At 35.1% G+C, this 18,564-nt stretch overlaps 4 protein-coding genes and 1 non-coding gene across 7 annotated transcripts; 3 read left to right on the forward strand and 2 right to left on the reverse strand.

Moving 5' to 3' along the window:
- LOC104762804 (glucan endo-1,3-beta-glucosidase 12-like) lies at positions 2,100 to 3,833 on the forward strand. Its single transcript, XM_010486191.2, has 3 exons — positions 2,100 to 2,309; positions 2,394 to 3,494; positions 3,580 to 3,833. The coding sequence occupies exons 1-3, from the start codon at positions 2,258 to 2,260 to the stop codon at positions 3,609 to 3,611; spliced, it is 1,185 nt and encodes a 394-aa protein (XP_010484493.1). The 5' UTR covers positions 2,100 to 2,257; the 3' UTR covers positions 3,612 to 3,833.
- TRNAM-CAU lies at positions 3,888 to 3,959 on the reverse strand. Its single transcript has one exon. It is a non-coding gene; the product is annotated as a tRNA-Met (tRNA).
- LOC104762805 (zinc finger protein AZF1-like) lies at positions 5,484 to 6,741 on the forward strand. Its single transcript, XM_010486192.2, has one exon. It carries the CDS (start codon positions 5,686 to 5,688, stop codon positions 6,433 to 6,435), a length of 750 nt encoding a protein of 249 aa, XP_010484494.1. The 5' UTR covers positions 5,484 to 5,685; the 3' UTR covers positions 6,436 to 6,741.
- On the forward strand, positions 9,422 to 13,244 carry LOC104762806 (BTB/POZ domain-containing protein NPY3-like). 3 transcript variants are annotated; one of them, XM_019239831.1, is made up of 6 exons: positions 9,422 to 10,140; positions 10,523 to 10,742; positions 10,934 to 11,059; positions 11,142 to 11,211; positions 11,321 to 12,484; positions 12,588 to 13,244. In XM_019239831.1, exons 3-6 carry the CDS (start codon positions 10,998 to 11,000, stop codon positions 13,056 to 13,058), a joined length of 1,767 nt encoding a protein of 588 aa, XP_019095376.1. In that variant the 5' UTR covers positions 9,422 to 10,140; positions 10,523 to 10,742; positions 10,934 to 10,997; the 3' UTR covers positions 13,059 to 13,244. The 3 variants fall into 3 exon arrangements, with proteins under 3 accessions (XP_019095376.1, XP_010484495.1, XP_010484496.1); XM_010486193.2 differs by lacking the exon at positions 10,523 to 10,742; XM_010486194.2 differs by lacking the exon at positions 9,422 to 10,140 and having other exon boundaries at positions 10,151 to 10,742.
- LOC104762807 (probable N-acetyltransferase HLS1) lies at positions 14,003 to 15,610 on the reverse strand. Its single transcript, XM_010486195.1, has 3 exons — positions 15,366 to 15,610; positions 15,104 to 15,264; positions 14,003 to 14,894 (listed from the first exon to the last, which is right to left on the reverse strand). Exons 1-3 carry the CDS (start codon positions 15,528 to 15,530, stop codon positions 14,054 to 14,056), a joined length of 1,167 nt encoding a protein of 388 aa, XP_010484497.1. The 5' UTR covers positions 15,531 to 15,610; the 3' UTR covers positions 14,003 to 14,053.

Consider the following 18,564-nt stretch of genomic DNA (forward strand, 5'->3'; position numbering starts at 1 on the left):
ATTTCATTTATAATACGAAAGTCTCCACTGTTTTTCTTTGCTTGTTTTTTTTTGTGTGCACTATTTACTTTACTATTCTAACAAGGAATTTTCACATACAGAAAGAAATTATTGTACACGATATAAGTAAACGTATAAATCAAGTTTATAGCGAATCTATAGTAAGAAAAAATTTTGGTAGTGAATAAGAAAAGAGGAAGAAAGAAGAAGACCCATACATGTAATTTTGGAATAAAGTGATACAACGGGCTTAACGTTACATCCCTATCTTTTTATCTTTTTCTCTCTTTTTATTTTTGTCTTTTATATTCTTTCAATTTCCTTTAGCTTCATTCTTCTTTTTTTTTTTTTTTTTGGGTATAAGAAAAATAAATGATGTATGGATCCACCGACTCTGATTCTGTGTTTATGTTTATTAATGGTAATGGACCTAATGGTGAGATAGTAATTGTAATGTTTATTGAGGGGTCAACCACACGCTCTCTTGCGTTTTGCTTTATTTTTGCTTTTTTTTTCTCTCTTTCGTTTTTTATTTTTGTTTTTGTTTGTTTACAAATAACTTTCTCATTTTCTTTTGTTATCTTTAAAACCTTTTCCATTTTTAACTTGCTGAGGATGCCCATTTTCTTTTCCTCATAGTTACAATTACAATTGTGCCCTAAATCTCTTCTCCTTTTAACTAAAGAATAATGCAGAAACGTTAGTGAGTAGTGACTAATACAAAATCAAGAGGTTCAATCTAAAATAGTAATTTTCCCTTCTTATTTTTCAGATTTATTTATATCTTTAGGTAGAAATTGCATGTGCATTTTGTCAATAAGAAGAAACAAATATCCCCTTAGCCAGAAAAAAATAAATATTCCTGAGGGGATAAAAATAATTTTCTTCTCTTCCACGTAAACATAAAAATCTCTCCAACGCTTGTGTTTGGGTTAAAGCTCAAGATAGACAATATTCTGCAACACAATTTGTACTCGTTTGTTTTTCTGTCATTACTCATTATTTCTATTGAGACCACAAGCCAAAACGAATTTGGAATGGGGTTTTCCTTGATTGTCAAAACAAATTTCTTGATGTAGTGAAACTAAATTAACATTTGATAAGACTATTAGTAGCAGCATGTAATGATACCGACAAATCCGAGAGGTTCATGGGTCAGATGGGTCAATGCTTGGATTTTAATACACTGCCATCTCTCTTATTCGTTAGTTAGTTTATTGTTTGGTTAATTAAATATTAATTTGAGGTGGTAATCATGATAAAGGTACTCGACAAATCCCTTGCTAGTGTTGTCATAATGATTATGACAGGATTATTCAAAACGTTCAAAGTAATTTTAGAATCCCACACACCACTCTTCACTTAACAATATCAGTCTAATCAGTAATCACAAGCCTTTTAAATAAAATAACTCGAAATGGCTAGCTTTTAAATTGTTGTTTCGGATAAAGTTTCCTTATAAGAAGAAAACTATAAATGGCTGAAACTTGGACGAAGAAGCAAAAAATCAGATGTCTAATCAGGCCCATAGTCTAGATTTAAGAAAGGCCCTAAGTAAAGCACATTATTGCCGAACCATCTTAAGGCTACTGATAATACGCCGTCGTCTTAATTTATAGCTATAAAAGTGCATCAAAATTATATCAGAAGCTTATCAAAATGTCCCACGATGTTTGTGCCTGCCGTGTAATTTCCCTCTTCTACAAAATTCCCTAAAACGGCAACGTTTTCAGGATATTCAACGCTCTATTGATGTCTAGGACTAGACTAGACCCTTTCAAAAAAAAATGTCTTCATCTTAATAAATCGAATTCACTCTAACACGAAATCAAACTACAACGATTGATCATAATTATAACCCTGAACCATAATTCAATGTTTGTAGAAGCACCTCTATTTGAAGCTTATCTTGTGAACACTCAATAGTCTTGTCTTGTCCTCTGTTACCACCAAAGACACGTGTCGCAATGTACGGTTTCTTAAAACAGAACAGTTCAACGTATTCAACGCCATTATTTTCCATGTCAGTATCGATACACCACTTTATAGTCAGCAAGCAGCAAGAACAGCACAACAGTCACTGTGTAACATTAATCTTACTTTTTTTTTTTTTTTTCCTTAAAAGTAGAAAACGACCTTATTTGATTCTTCCTCTGCACTCTAAAGAAAAACCCATCTTTTATAAACTTCTCATGTGCTGAGAAAGAAACCAAAAACCACAAGGAAAGAAAGGAAGGAAACTGTGCCAAAGGCAAAAATGGGTCGTCTTCTTTACATTGTCTTCTTCATTGCCTTTCTCGGTTTTGCAGGTAACAAAACCACAAACAAAAAGCGCTAATGATTGTTTCTCTTTATTATTGTAACTCATAGCTAATAATAATCTTTGTATGCAGGAGCTGGTCAAGAATCAACACCCATTGAAGCTCTAAACCTGCATCACAAAGTCCTTCAACTTCCTCAAACTACTGATCTTGATCTCGCTGTTTCAGTGAGCGACAACAAAACCATTACCGAGATTTCCTCTAGTATCATAAAGGCTGAGACTTGGCTTAAAACTCATGTCCTCTCTCGTTACCCTACCATCAAAATCACCACCATTGTTGTCATTTTCCCTGATTCTTGCCACCAAACCACACAACACAAACCCAGCTTTGATCTAGCTCTAACTTCTTTGAAAAACATTTACCACTCTCTCACAAGATGGGGTCTTGAGAAGAAAATCAAAGTCTCCTCTGGCTTCTCTTACCAGTGCTTAGAAAACCCAAAAAGCTCAGAAATGTTCAACCCTGTTCTTATCTTCCTCAAGACCATAAACTCAACTTTCACCATAAACCCACCTTTAAATTTCCTTTCTTCACCTGATAATCATCTAGATTTGCTTCATTCCGTGGAAAAGTTGGGATCTTTGAGCTTCAACAAGGTCAATTTCTTAAACCCTGAACCAGAAGAAGCAACTACAAGGAGAAATCTCAGATCTTTAATCAACATTAGCAGCAAATTCACAATCTCTTTCCCAACACTACCCTCTCCATCACCAGAGCACTCACCAATCCACTCCACAATCGGATCTTCATCTCCACCAACAGTATCCTATTTCCCTGAACCTCCACAATACCCGCCGGAGCAATCTCCGATTTCCTCTCCTCCTCTACCGAACCAAGGCCAAGGGAATCAAGGGATCTCTCTTCCGCCACCGTGCCTTCCTACTCATCCAGCACCGTCGCCGTCACCGGTGAAGAAGAAGGACGTGGAAGGGCTATGGTGCGTGGCGAAACCGAGCGTAGCGGCAGAGACATTGCAACAATCTTTGGACTTTGCTTGTGGACAAGGAGGAGCCAATTGCGATGAGATTAAACCTCACGGGATATGTTACTATCCAGACACAGTCATGGCTCATGCCTCTTACGCTTTCAACAGTTACTGGCAAAAGACTAAACGAAACGGAGGCACTTGCTCTTTCGGTGGAACCGCCATGCTTATCACTACTGACCCTAGTAAGATTCGATAGTGCAGAGTTCACAAATTACCTTTCAAGATTCGATAGTGCAGAGTTATGGAATTTTGATTTTGTTACCGCAGGTTATCAACATTGCCGGTTTATTCTGAGTTGAGATATGTCAGCCATTGAAGATCTAATCTACCACGGAAGCGATATGAAGAAGACGATTAAAGGAAAAATAATTTTAGTTTCTAGTGATCGATCGCTAGTTTTATTAATTTAATCATCGTTACAAAACTATGTTTATCAATATAGGGTTCAAGTTAATTATTGTTACTTTTAAGCCGTTTATTCGGTCCAGTTGTTACTATTAATGGGCTTTGTTATACGATTATGGGGCCTTTCTGTGAAGGAAAAACGGAAAAAAAAAAATAATCACAAAATTATATATCAGAGCCAGGTTTCGATCCTGGGACCTGTGGGTTATGGGCCCACCACGCTTCCGCTGCGCCACTCTGATATTTGTTAATATAACTCTACCAGTTATATATTTATAAAATTAATACTTCTTTGGGCTCCTCTGTTGCTGTTGACTCGTATTTTTTTTTTAACTCGTATTTTTAAACTTTACGAAATTTTTATAAGACTGTTTCTTTTAGCTTCTTCTATAAACCACGTAGAAGATATCCAATATTCTTCTGCATAACGACAGCTTATAAGATAGAATCGTCGAAGCTATGTTTTGGCAGTTGAATATTGACTAAGTAGACAAAAACTGTTATGAGTAACGACGAGACCCACTTCATAATGCAACAACAAACTCGAAGACTTAAAAGACTTACTCCACTTTCTGTCTTTTATCTCCCGTCAACGACCCCCAATTGTTATTTTACGCATTGTTTAATTTTCTTCTCTTTTGTTCTTTTTTTTATAAACTCAAAACATATAATTGTGTGTTTAGTTGGTGGCTACTGACTAGTGGGCAAGTCTTACAAACCAAAACTCATGTACATTCTTTTGAGAGAATCAAGTGTGCTATTATTATTATTTGAAATAAATATATCAAACCAAAATCGAAGATAATAAATCAAAACATAGATAGTGTGTGTGACGGTGGTGCACGAAGTGTCAACCTCATGTTAGCCTGAGCCTTAAGTCTCGTACTGACTTTAACTGTCCACCGAAAAGCTGCACCATTCTTGTTACGACACGTTGTCCAACAGAAGAATCCAGCCTTCTCTAGCCAATGAGGTAATGCCAGATAAGCAGTATCCCCAATGCCACCACGTATCACAAACCGAGAAAAGATTATATACTCCAGAGTGGCAAAAGCTTCTTCTTTCTTCGTCTTTTTGTTTATTTTTTCTATATTTTAATACAACTCCGAAGATATATGGCAATCCATTTCAAGAACAATTGTCTTCCTAATTTTAATCTTTACATCCCTAATCGACATTATTCTTTACTTTAATTGTATAAACGTTTGGGTTACTACTACGCCGAAAAGTATCATATTAGAATCAACTTGGAAGTCATACAAATTTGGACATATATTTAACTAAAAATCCTTTGAAGAGTTCCCAATCAAATAGGTGGAAACTTCGTTTTCTAAAGTGGGATAAGTTAAAAGGGGGATTGATTCATATAGTTGAGATTTGAGAGGGATAATTAAGAAAATGCAAGTTGCTAAAATAAAACACTGAACCAGCATGAAAATGAAAGTTGTGAAACCCCCCCCCCCCCAAAAAAAAGTTATAGGATCGATATAAAGTTTCGAGCGATGACATAATTAGCTTAGCTTGGTAAATAAACTCGAAATCGTGTTTTTGTATACACTTTTATATTTTGAGGAGTGGTTATTAAACTTTTACAATCCAACATAAAAACTTATCTCAACATAATTCTGGCAGTTTCTGACTACAAACACTGCATTGACTTGGTAAATAATTCATCTAATATTCCAAAATTAATGACAACATCTTTTTATGTTTAATATAAAAAATAAAGGAATTTAATGGATTGAAGAAAGCAAGAGCAGCACCACTTGATCACTCATAGCCCACGTTCCCACTCTCAATCCCAATTCTAAAGATTTGTTACATAATATATATCTATAAATCAAAACCAACACTCAAAAAACACAACACAAACACAAACACAAGACGTGCTCACAATACACCACACACTTCACTCTTTCTTCATCATCATCTCCTTCTTCTTAAATACCTCAAAATTAAAAGAACCACATGGCTCTCGAGACTCTCAATTCTCCAACAGCCACCACCACAACCACCGTTCGGCCTCTTCTCCGGTATCGCGAAGAAATGGAGCCGGAGAATCTCGAGCAATGGGCAAAAAGAAAACGCACTAAACGTCAACGTTTTGATCACTATCAGCAGAATCAAGAGACGAATACAAAACTCCCTTCCGAAGAAGAGTATCTCGCTCTTTGTCTCCTCATGCTCGCTCGTGGCTCCGCCGTACAATCTCCTCCTCCGTCACGTCCTTCACCGTACGATCACCGAGACTACAAGTGTACGGTTTGTGGGAAGTCATTTTCGTCTTATCAAGCCTTAGGTGGACACAAGACGAGTCACCGGAAACCGACGAACAACAGTACTGCTATCATCACTTCCGGTAACCAAGAACTGTCTAATAACAACAGTCACCACAGTAACAGTAACGGCGGTCCCGTTGTAATCAACGTTACCGTGAATACAAGTAACGGTGCAGCTGGTCAAACAAATGGAAAGATTCATACTTGTACCATCTGTTTCAAGTCATTTACGTCTGGTCAAGCCTTAGGTGGACACAAACGGTGTCACTACGACGGTGGTAACAACGGTAGCAGCAACAGCGTAGAAGTCGTTGCTGGAGGTAGTGACGTCAGCGATGTGGAAAACGAGAGATCATCTGAAGAGAGTGCGATAGGTGGCGGCCACCGTGGGTTTGACCTAAATTTACCGGCTGATCAAGTCTCAGTGACGACTTCTTAACGTTGACTCGGTTTTGGTGAGGAAAAGTCAACTGTACTCAAGCGACGAAGGCAGGGTTAGTGGATGGACGGTGAAGATTTTGTAACGGTCGTTTCTATTCCAGTTGCTTCGGCTTGGACTGAGTCTGTAATGAAAATGATTGGAGTGGACTTGCATTTATTACTATTATTTATTTTTACAAAAGAAATGTTTATTTGTTGTTGGATTTATTTATAGTTTAGAGGAAACAATTGGGATATTGATATATTTTTATATTTTTTATTAAATAAAAAGAAAGTAATAATAATGCAGAGATGGATGATTGGATCGTACACGTTATTATATAGTGGACCATTCTGTAAAATTCTGAAATAAAGATATAATTTAATGTCGTAATCTATACTTCATTTACTTCCGCAAGCAAAGGAAAGCCACTTGAATTCTGTTACTCTCACAGCTCCTAGTGATCTGTTCCTCCTTCACCTAAAAACTATATTATACGTCTATAAATGTCTGTCATATTTTCCAGTTATAATACTATTTTTGTAACGTTTGGTAACAAGGCTTAATCTGATCGATTAAAAACTGAAAACATTCTGACTTGTTTTATACTGATTTACTCGAAAATTTCCACTTAATTAGTTTAATTAATAATTTTTAAATTTTTTTTTACAAAATATAAAATCATTATGGGTTTTGACAACGCAGTGGACCGTCGTCAAGTATTCCCGAATGGGCCCTAGCAGTAATATAAGAAAGAGATCAGCCAGCTTAAGAAGCCCATATATATATATTTCTTCTGCTTTTTTTTTTTCTTTGATGGCCCAATAGTGCAAAGCAGAAATCTATATTTCGATGTTAAATTTTATAATTTTATTTATCGTTAACAAGAAATAAAATAAGGTGATATTGGGAGGAAAAAAAAAAGTTGAAAACTACAAGAAGTTTGACTGTAATGATTCGAACATGTTACCAAACACGGGATATGAATCAGCATATATGCATGCATTCGATCTTGTTTGTCTATGAGAATCTGCTTCTCCCATGTGCGCCTTCTGATATCAGTTTAATCTTGTTTTTACTAATTTAATTCACGTTACTCTCTACAATACCGATAATGAAAGGCTAATTAAACGATATATAATCATGAACTGCATTATCATATTACCAACAACTAATTTGATTAATTTAGCAACTCATGCTTATTAGACTTTTGATTTTATGCATATATGTAAGTATATATGTTCTTAGCATAATAAACATAATCGTACAATTAGAAATCAACTATGTTAATAGACGGTTGAAGAAGTCTACGACAAAAGGTATATAACGGGAAATGATCTAGAGATGTAATCAATGCAATGTCTTCCAAAATATTTCAAAATGTCGTCGATATATATTGAGGAAAATGATGGTAAACCTTTAGTTTGGATATATGAAAAATATTAACGTATAAATTGAGATCAAGAAACACTGACTTGATAATAAATACTCCACGTAAAAATTGATGTTTTGAGATATTTTTTTGTCTTACAAAAATTGATGTTTTGTAAACTTCAAAAAATAATCATTGAAAATATTTTAAATTTTGAATTGTTATTGGTTTAAAATTAAATAATATATATTTAGTTAAAAGAAAAAGATATTTAAATTAAGTAATTATTGCTTTCTTAAAATGTGTAAAAGCTTCTAAATATCAATTTTTTATGAGACAGATGGAATAGTATATGAGTAGTATTTAAGATAGGACGACGTTGAAAAGATCCACAAAGCACATGTGGGTATGTACTAAACTACTAATGTTCAACCTTCTTTAAAAGTCCATTGACCAAAACCGTTGGAAGTAATCATATATCAAGCTTTCCCCTAACCGACCAAAACTCTTAAGGATGCCTTATCTTTCTCCATAATCATGTGACCCTCATTTTTATGTGCTCTCCTTTTGATTTTATCTCATTATTATGTTTTCATTTTTCGTTTTTATTTAATTGTTTTACATTTTTAAAAAGAAAATCAAAGCGCTAGACACACTCTGAAGAAAATCTGTTTATCGTGCATAGTGTCTTGATAAAACAAGATTAATTAACAGAAATACACACGACTGATCATAAGTATTGCTATATATATTAAAAAGCTCATATTATTTTCCATTCGAAATTTCTTATATCTATTACATATTAAGGGTGATGGCCGTCAGATTCCCCTTGTAAGAATTTTAAACTGCATGGTTTTATATTTTAAACTATATCTTATAAATGGTATGAAGCACATTCATGCGGATGCGCACCAGTGTGACGTGCAGGACAAAGCGATGTTAAAATATTAGTAGTGAGTAAATTAAACTTATGTTATAGTAACACATCTCTATTTGTTTAATTGACATTGGATCCTTTTGGATTTCAGTGTTGGGTTCTGTAGAAAGAATTAAAAGGCAGAAGAAATTTGATTGTTGTTGTTTAGTATTTATAGTTTTGAACGTTATTAAATGGAGTATATAATAGTAATACTTGAGCATATATTATTATTACAATAAAATTAAATTAAAAAAATGTTGCGTGCGCGGTCCCCTTTCGTCCACTAGGGCAAAAGACGGATTCACTTGTTTGATCGGTCTTTCATTTATCCCCTCAAATTAAAACACTTTTATAATCGATTTTTCCTCTGCCCTCTTTTTTCCGTTATGTCCAATAATAATAGTCTTTTTCTCTTTACAATAAATTAAAAATGAATATAATCAATCTCTTATAGTCCATTTTATTGCATTACAAATAACGATATTTTTATGAATTAACCTTTTTCCTCCAAATGGGGTTTCCACGGTCAACTCAGTAAACCAAACTAATGGCACAAATCCTTGTGGATGGAACATACCGAAAAGACTGAATTGACTACCACAATTTGCATAAAAAAAGAAGACTCAAAATAAAATATTGTTGACTCATATTAGTATTTTTTTTTCTAGTGATAATAATATTCATTGTTAGAAAAAAAAAAAAAAAAAAAANNTGCAAGTCAGAATGAGGATAGCACAGTTTAACTTGTCAGATATTAGCGTGGATGAATTTATATATAACGCATTCAATCGTTTGCTACTTGCTAGTTGCTACTAGTACTACTTTTTTAATAAAGGGTTTTTAAAGAAAGTATTGCTTCCAGATTTATATCCGCAACCAACAGGAGAGAAAAAGCAAACACATGATAGACACTGAATTCGATTGAAAAACAAATCCTGGGGTTGGGTTATTATCAAAACACAGCTTTTCTTTATTTTTTTTCTCTTTAATCTTTTGATTATTTAATAATGGTAGTAGTATAAAAGTTTTTATAAGTTGAGTGGTGGAGGCGGTGGTGCTGATTCAGAGCGTGGGGTATTAGTATTGGGAGGAGATAGAGAGAGAGAGGAGATAAAAAGGGGACAGAACATTCTGAAGCTTTCAGATTTGCACTATGGTGAAGGAAGACGAAACAGCTCATCTTCTTCTTTGATTCTCTCTGTTTTTTTCTTTTCTTTTTCACCTTTTTAGGGTTTTTTCCTTTTTTTTTTTTTTTTTTTTTTGTTGGATTGCTGTTTTGTGTTTTGTCGGAACACTCTTGGAGGATTAGAGAGTTCTCTGTTCCACTCTCTGTCTACACACAGCAGCAGCAGTATAGCCCACACTTTTTGCCTCTGTCTCGTTTCATTTCATCGAATTGATCCTTAAAGAAGGTTTCTTTTCTCCACCAAAGGTATGATTTTTTCGTTCATTCCAACTCATTTTTACCTGAAATTTGCTGGTTTGGCTTCTAGATTTTAGGTCCAAATTCGAAATAAAAACCTAAAAATCACCTTTTTATATCTTAAGAGTAATTTCTTTAAGTTCTTAATTCTGTAGATTTGTAACGCTAACGGCTAACCACATGTTTTGGTTAATCTCTGATTTTTGGATAATTGTTTTATGTCACTAATTAACTTAACATAACATAATCTTTTTTTTTTTCTTTTTTTTTTTTTTGCTTATTTAGCAAAACTCTTCATTGATCTGTTTTGCTTTGTTTAATGCTTTAGTTTCTCGACACAAACCAAGAACTGCTTTATTCTTCTTAATCGGATATTCGCACTTTTTTCTAGGGTTCTGGGTTTTTGTTTCATCTTCCTTCCTTTTGATGCTTTCTGAACCTGATAAGATTCGCTACAAAAACAACAGAAGAACATTAAAGAAACAGAGAGAATTTGTATAAATAAAGAAAATAGTATTATGCAACGTGTCGGACTTACAGAGCAAGTGGAGAGCATCTCTCTATCTTTTGCTCTTTCATGTTTTCTTCCTTCCTTTAATCTCTCTCGCAAGGTTAGCAACTGAAGAAGCAATGTATAGGTTTCTTCTCTTATAGTTTAAGTCTAAAAAGTCTAATAATATATAGTAATTTTTCACAGCTGCTTCTGCCTTCACCAATACTCTGCTTGTTTATACTTTTGCATCCAATAAGGATCTCAGATTTTGAATCCTTAATGTTCTTGTCGTCACAAAAACTATTTCAGACGTTCGAATTGAGAGCAGAACAATCTTCAGAAAGCTCTTCCTGGTTTGTTTCTTTGTGAAGAAATGAAGTTTATGAAACTTGGATCCAAACCGGATTCGTTTCAGTCCGATGAAGATTCCATAAGGTAGTAAAATGTCTTCAAGCTTTTGGTTTCTTTCTTCATATGTCCTTTGCCTCAGAATCTTACCTTTTCTGGCTGTTTATAGATACGTAGCAACGGAGTTAGCCACTGATGTAGTTGTAAATGTTGGAGATGTGAAATTCTATCTTCATAAGGTAAACTTAACAATCTCTACTTTTCAGAAATCAAGAACTCATAACAAACCACTTTGGTCTTTAGCTACTGATATGAAACAAACTTTTGATTTTTGTGTGTGTAATACAGTTCCCTCTTCTGTCTAAAAGCGCTCGTCTTCAGAAGTTAATAGCCACAACCACAACCGATGAACAATCCTCAGATGACGAAATCCGCATTCCCGATATCCCAGGAGGCCCTCCAGCTTTTGAGATATGCGCTAAGTTCTGTTACGGAATGACTGTGACACTCAACGCATACAATGTTGTAGCTGTGCGTTGCGCTGCAGAGTATCTCGAAATGTATGAATCGATTGAAAGCGGGAATCTTGTTTACAAGATTGAGGTTTTCTTGAACTCGAGTGTTTTACGAAGCTGGAAAGACTCCATCATTGTTCTCCAGACGACAAGATCATTCTATCCGTGGTCCGAAGATGTGAAAATCGATGTACGGTGTTTGGAGTCTATCGCTTTGAAAGCTGCTATTGATCCAGCAAGAGTGGATTGGTCTTATACTTATAACCGAAGGAAGCTTCTTCCACCTGAGATTAACAAGAATGGTGGTGTACCAAGAGATTGGTGGATAGAGGATCTTGCCGAGCTTAGCATTGATTTGTTCAAGAGAGTGGTTTCGACTATCAGAAGAAAAGGCGGGGTTTTACCTGAGTTTATAGGAGAAGCTCTTGAGGTTTATGCAGCAAAGAGAATACCCGGTTTCATGATCCAAAACGATGATGGTGATGATGATGTGATTGGACAAAGAGCTTTGTTAGAGACATTGGTTTCATTGTTGCCTAGGGAGAAACAGAGTGTTTCTTGTGGATTCTTGACCAAACTATTGAAATCTTCTGTTTCTTTGGAATGTGGAGAAGAAGAGAGGAAAGAGCTAAGTAGAAGAATCGGAGAGAAGCTAGAGGAAGCAAATGTGACTGATCTCTTGATCAGAGCTCCAGAGGGAGGTGAAACAGTCTATGACATTGACATTGTTGAAACCTTAATCGATCAGTATGTTGCACAAACACAGAAAGGAGACGAGCTTGATTGTTCAGAAGAAGATACCAACGAAGGAGATGGGTTTGTTTCAGACAGTTCAAAAGCAAATGTCGCCAAGTTAATCGATAGATACTTAGCTGAAATCTCAAGAATCGAACCCAATTTGTCTCCTTTAAAGTTCATCTCAATTGCAGAAAAGGTTTCAAATTTCCCAAGATCATCGCATGATGGTGTTTATCGTGCTATTGACATGTTCTTAAAGGTAACTTCTGCTCTCAGATCTGCTCCTTCAATTTTCTAAAGTTGCAGTTTTTAAGTTTTGATCATCAATTGAAAACCAAAGTTCTGATCTTTGATTAATACAGCAACATCCAGGAATAACAAAGAGTGAGAAGAAATCGTTAAGCCGGTTAATGGTTTGCCGGAAATTATCGCCGGAAGCTTGTGCTCACGCCGTGCAAAACGAGAGGTTACCTTTACGAGTCGTGGTGCAGATCCTATTCTTCGAGCAAGTACGTGCCACGTGTCCCACAACGAAACCTTCTCTCCCACCGAGCGGCTCTCACGGGAGCTCGAGGACGACGACGGAAGAAGAGTGTGACTCAGTAACGGCCACGGAGGAGACGGCGACGACGAGAGACAAGACGAGTAGTTCCGAGAAGACGAAAGCTAAAGGAGTTGTAATGTCTCGGATTTTTTCGAAGCTTTGGACAGGTAAAGATAGAGACGGTGTTGGAGATGTTAGTAGCTCAGATACATCTGAAAGCCCTGGATCAGCTACCACCGTCGGTGATAAATCGACGCCGTCGACTCGCCGCAGAAGATCATCGTCTTGACTTGTTTAGACAACTTGGGCTTTTTTATTGTAAGATTAGGCCTTTTCTTTTAAGCTAACTTTTGGTTTAGATTAAATTTGGGTCAGTTATTTTGGTGATTATAAACCCAAAAGTTTTTTTTGGTTTATGTAACCGTTACAAATTTTGAGATATCCAAATTCTAATGTTATTGTTACCTTTAGAGTATTTTTCTAGTTTAACAAAGTAAAAGAATAAATTCAAGAAAATCTTTTGATGATGGAACCTGTTCCCTTCTTTGTGATGATAATAATATTAGCAATTTGCAAGGATTGTTTTGAAAACTTAAAAAAGGGTTTTAGCCGGCAGAATTGACCATACAAACTATAAAGAAAAGTCGATTAATATTTTTCCATGAGCTTCTTTGTTCTACGTCATCCGATTTATTTATATACTTTCAAAAGGTTACTGTTTGTACCATTTTAGTAATTTATTTACTTTTGATTCATTAACCTTTTCTTCGTTGACTAAAAAGAAAAGATATTCCTTTTTTCATTTTTTTTTTAAGAACGAACTTATAACAACAAAAACTTGGTTTAGACTTCCTTGAGATTTACATTCTCGTATTCTACAAGTGGAGATTTTATTCAGTTATCACCAACTACTAATTACCTTGTTTAATTGGTCTTTAAAACAGAGAATTACAAGTTGGTTTATTATTATATACTTGACTTAAACAGTGTTAAACCATTGATACTAAAATTAACACATTTTAAGAATTATGATATGTAGTTTAGTTATAACAATCTACGCGTACACCAACAATCCGGTATACATTAATATGCAACGATATAATTCAAGTTACACGATACGAACGTTGGTTACATATGTTTTGCAAGTTTGTGGTTGTAATCCAATTTATTCTGCATGAAATTTAAAGTGAGATTTAGTAGTTTCAAGTATAACACTGAGATTTAGTATTTGTTTTTGTGTTCGGTAGTTACATTTCCTCTAAAATATATATTCTATACAAATGATTATATTTCTCTAGGGTCAACGAAAATAGACAATCCAGGTGGTGACTTGGTCCAATCTACGCCGTCATCGTCACCGTCATCTCGGAGACGTTTCAAACACCACAAATCCTCCGGTGAGAGCACCTTCCAATGAGGAATACCAACTCTGAGCGGCTCACAGCTCGCCACCTCAGCAGCCAAGACTGAGCAACCGCTTTTTCTAGCCAAGTTATGCGCGTGTGAGCAAAGCGACTCCACCATCTCCGCCGCTCGTGGCCCTCCGCCGCCGATACCGTACATGAAGTGCATCGCGAACGACTTGAAAAGATTAGGAAACGACGGGATTTTCAAAAACGGAAACGCACCGTCGAAAACGCGCGTCGTCTTTGCTAATATGCGTTTGAGACGCGACGTTCCTTTGACTTGTAGTCTATACACATCTTTACTGTTCCATATACTTATAACGGCCCAAGACCCGGCCTGGTCAGGTAACGACCCGGGAACATGGTGTTCGCCACGAGGCACGGCCATGTAAGTGCCGAGACAGAGTTTGTTGGTGAGGATTGAGTTGATGTCTGAAGGGAAAAACTCGGTAGAGGAAAACCGGTTGCGGTAGAGTGACTCGGCGTCGGAGGGAGTGAGCTTGATGATTTTGACACGGCGAGAGACCGTGACTCGGTGGTTAAAGACCGGGTTGACCAGGAAAGCGGGTGTACGGAATTTGGAGTAGCCACTTTTCTCGGTGAAGAGTTTGACCGAAGCTGTGTTGTCGTTTTCAGTTTGCACGTAAGAGTATACGGCGCCGTTTCGTAGAAACCACTCTTCGAGTCTTTGTACTAGTTTCAGTCCAATTCCCATCCTCCTATATTTTTTAAAAAATTGATTAGTTAAAAACTTTAAAAAGTCGTTAATAACTTCTTTTCCCCCCGTTAGGCGTTATGTATCATCAAAATAGTATAGTTTAAGTTGTAAGCATCATATAATTTAAAAAAAATATAAGTGATTGTTCTTTATGTATTTGTTTATGTTATGGTTAATGAATCAATTATGAAAACACTATTAAACTCGAACCTGTAAAATGGAGAGACTCGGAGGCCGGAGACGAAGGCAAGTTTGGTGGTACTTATTTCCGGCGAAACGCCGTCTTCTTGACGTAATGCATTGCCACCACGTGTCACCATCTTGATCGTTCCTCTGATCATTCCAACTATCTCATTACCGATCTCTGCCACCTGTTACATGCATTGCCCAAAAACGAGTATAGTTTAGCAAATAGAGCAAATCAAAAACAATTGAGAACATATAGACATATAGTATTAATACAGATACGTACCAGCATGTGGAAAGAAGGACACTGTCGGATCCGGGCAAGCGGGTCACCCATGAGATCGACTAATAAAGATCCGACTTCACAGCTTTCCTCAAGCTCTTCCACTCTCGTTAAGTCTCTCTTAGGATCATACTCTCTCACCACAACTACTTGAAATCCTTTCCCCATGTCCTTAAGCTAAACTTAAGTATTAATATAAGAAAACCTTACGGATAACAAAGAAATCAAAACCTAAAAGTTTTTTTTTTTTTTTTATCTTCTTGCAAATATTGCAGATCGTTCTCTCTTTCACAAAGTGGGTCTTGTCATTAGTCTATAAATAGTTACTATTTTGCTTTGTTCTCCCTGGTTGATTATGTATGATTAGCGTTTTATTTAATCATCACTATCTCTCTCCATATTTTAAAAGATTTAAATGTTGTGGTTAGTGCTCTTTCTTTGGAGCTCTGTCGATTCTTCTCAATTAATTTCCTTGTGTTATTTAATTCGCATATCTGGTTATATTTTATGTTGATGATCCGGTTAGCTAGGATTCGTGTATAGCTATATTTTCCGGGAATATCACGGCTCATATATAAAAAGTATGGACGGATACAAATATTAATACCCCACGATTCTAACTGCTATCGTATTTTATAGTTCTTCCAATTACATGGCACTGCGAGTACTGCGTTACATCCCAAACTCCAAATAAAATAACTTATATGTTATTTCTTTCACTCACATATGTATATATTATACATGCTTTTCTTTCACCTCTATATCTTCTCGATCGATGTATATTTACTATCGTGAATCATTTACATAACGTTTTTAGTTCAACGTTTTATCCATTTGTTATTAATTACCCTTAATCAATTATGCGATGGATTGTACTTATTCCGATCGAAATTTTTTTACAAGTGAAAACATACACACAAAGGAGAGGCAATTGGGAACCTAATAAGTATTGTTTTATAATACGATCACAAAATAGAAAATGCGTAAGAAAAAGTCGATCGAAGCGCACAAAAAAAAGCTGAAATGGCGGCGGAGAAACGTGGTGGGTTTAGGATTAGCTACGATCCCTTTTATCATTTGCTTTAATTTTAGAGATATATATAGCGTCAGCTATATGCCTATATCATTTTGCGAAAATATAAATATAGAGCTCAATGGGAAATATTATATGTATGTATCTACTTTTTAAATTAATGTCATAATGATTGCGCAATATCATCACTGTCATCACCTCGATCGATATCTTTTCCCTTTCGTAGTCTTTTCTATCTTTATTTACAACTATACTCAATTTGCATATACACACGACTATGATTTGTGTTCTTTTACGCAATTCATGTGTTTCAACTTTCATGACCAAAACAATTTCAGATACGTGGATTGAAAGAAAAATGTGAAAATAGTGCTCGTATCAGTAGGATGGAGAATCCCGGGAAAGAAAAGAAAAAAAGAGACTTCAACCAGTTTCTATCGCGTAAGTGTAGTAGTAACGTTTGGAAACATGACATTTCTATATTTATTTGACCACATGATAGTTAATATGTAAAGAAAAAATTGTGTATGTAATACATAGACCCTTTTTATATTTAAACCGTGTATATGACATTTCTATATTTATTTGACCATATTATAGTTGATATGTCAACATGTTTATGTATGTGTTTGTCTGTTCTTTTATCATTGTTTTTTTTTTTATCATTGTTTACGTATAGTAAATCCCATATATTTCTTCAACAATGCAAAGTATGATATTATTTACATATAAAAAATCGCTGGAAAAGTATAGTTTAGAGTTTAGACTAATTCGGTTGAAAAAAAAAAAAAAAAAGAACAACCCCGGGATATACATATATGCATCTCAAACAGCATAGTATGTGATCATAAAAATGAAGAGAGCTAGCTAGAAACACTTACAGAGTAGACTGAAACTAACATGTTATATAGTCTCCGGAATTGATAATTAGGACTAAATCGTAGTGGATTGCTGGATTTTGTTAATAAAAATTAAAGAAAAGTTGGTTGGGTCCGAAGAGCAAAGCTGCGGAGGAAGAATCTGCAACGTGGCAAAACAAGAGTGGTGGTCCTGCAAATTTCTCCTGGAACTAAGGCCGTCGATTTGTTCTCGACGTGGACCCGATTAGAATAAAGACGTTAATCTTTCTGGCTTTAAAATAGTGTTTAAGACACAATTAAGAGAAATGCGAAGGTGCTTAGCAATCTTCTCTAATTACCTTATAGTGGAATAATAATCATCTTTCTGCGCTAATCATAATATAACGAACGTGACCAGACGGCTTGCTTTTTTCCACAATATTCTCTCAGCTTTTTCATATTCTTTGGATTGGATTCGTATCTCTTAGTTTCTTCTCTAATCTCCTTACCCTTCCTTACATCCAATCAATTCGTTAATGATATTCACAAGTATAGTTCCCTAGGGATATATATATATTACTATACATTTACATTAAAGTTACATTTTAATCTTTGGTTATAAACCTCCAAATCTCTTTATTTATTTAATTCTTATTTATTTGTTATATCTGTTCTTGATTTTATGAACGATGTGTTACTTACAATTTTCTGTCATATTGACATTTTATATTGGTTTATGCTATCAGGATTTAAAAACGAACTGAGAAAGGATAGTACCAATGTACCCATACGAGAAGATGCTGGATTTATTAAGAGGTTATCATCTTCTTCTTTCTTTTGACGTCAATTATATATTATCTTAGAGAACAAAAAGTAGACATATATGAGATATTGAAAGGAAAAAATGGATATCTTTAAGTTACATGATTGATTAAAATCTCGACGCATATTGTTTTTATTATATAGTTAACAAAAGATATTGCATAAAACAACGAAATATAAATAAAAAATTGTGTGTCGTGCAACTGCCTCGAACATTTCTTTAGAATATTCATGAGTTTAATTAACTTCTTGGTTTGTTGTCCACATAAAAGAGTTGAAAAATGGATTAAGAAATTACTAATTAGAGATAATCATAATCAAATGGGCCTGATTAGTTGTAAACCTCTAGGGAATTTCCTTTTATTTGTAATATAATAAGTTAAAATGCCAAAATTGTACATCACGCTACGTAAGTCATGTCTCATTTGCTAAAAGACATGAAATGTCTGCTGATGTATTGAACTTTATGACCTCACTTACTTACTTCTCGAAAATATTTGTATTTTTT

Source organism: Camelina sativa, chromosome 18 (genome assembly GCF_000633955.1).
Source record: "Camelina sativa cultivar DH55 chromosome 18, Cs, whole genome shotgun sequence".
Classification (NCBI taxonomy): domain Eukaryota; kingdom Viridiplantae; phylum Streptophyta; class Magnoliopsida; order Brassicales; family Brassicaceae; genus Camelina; species Camelina sativa.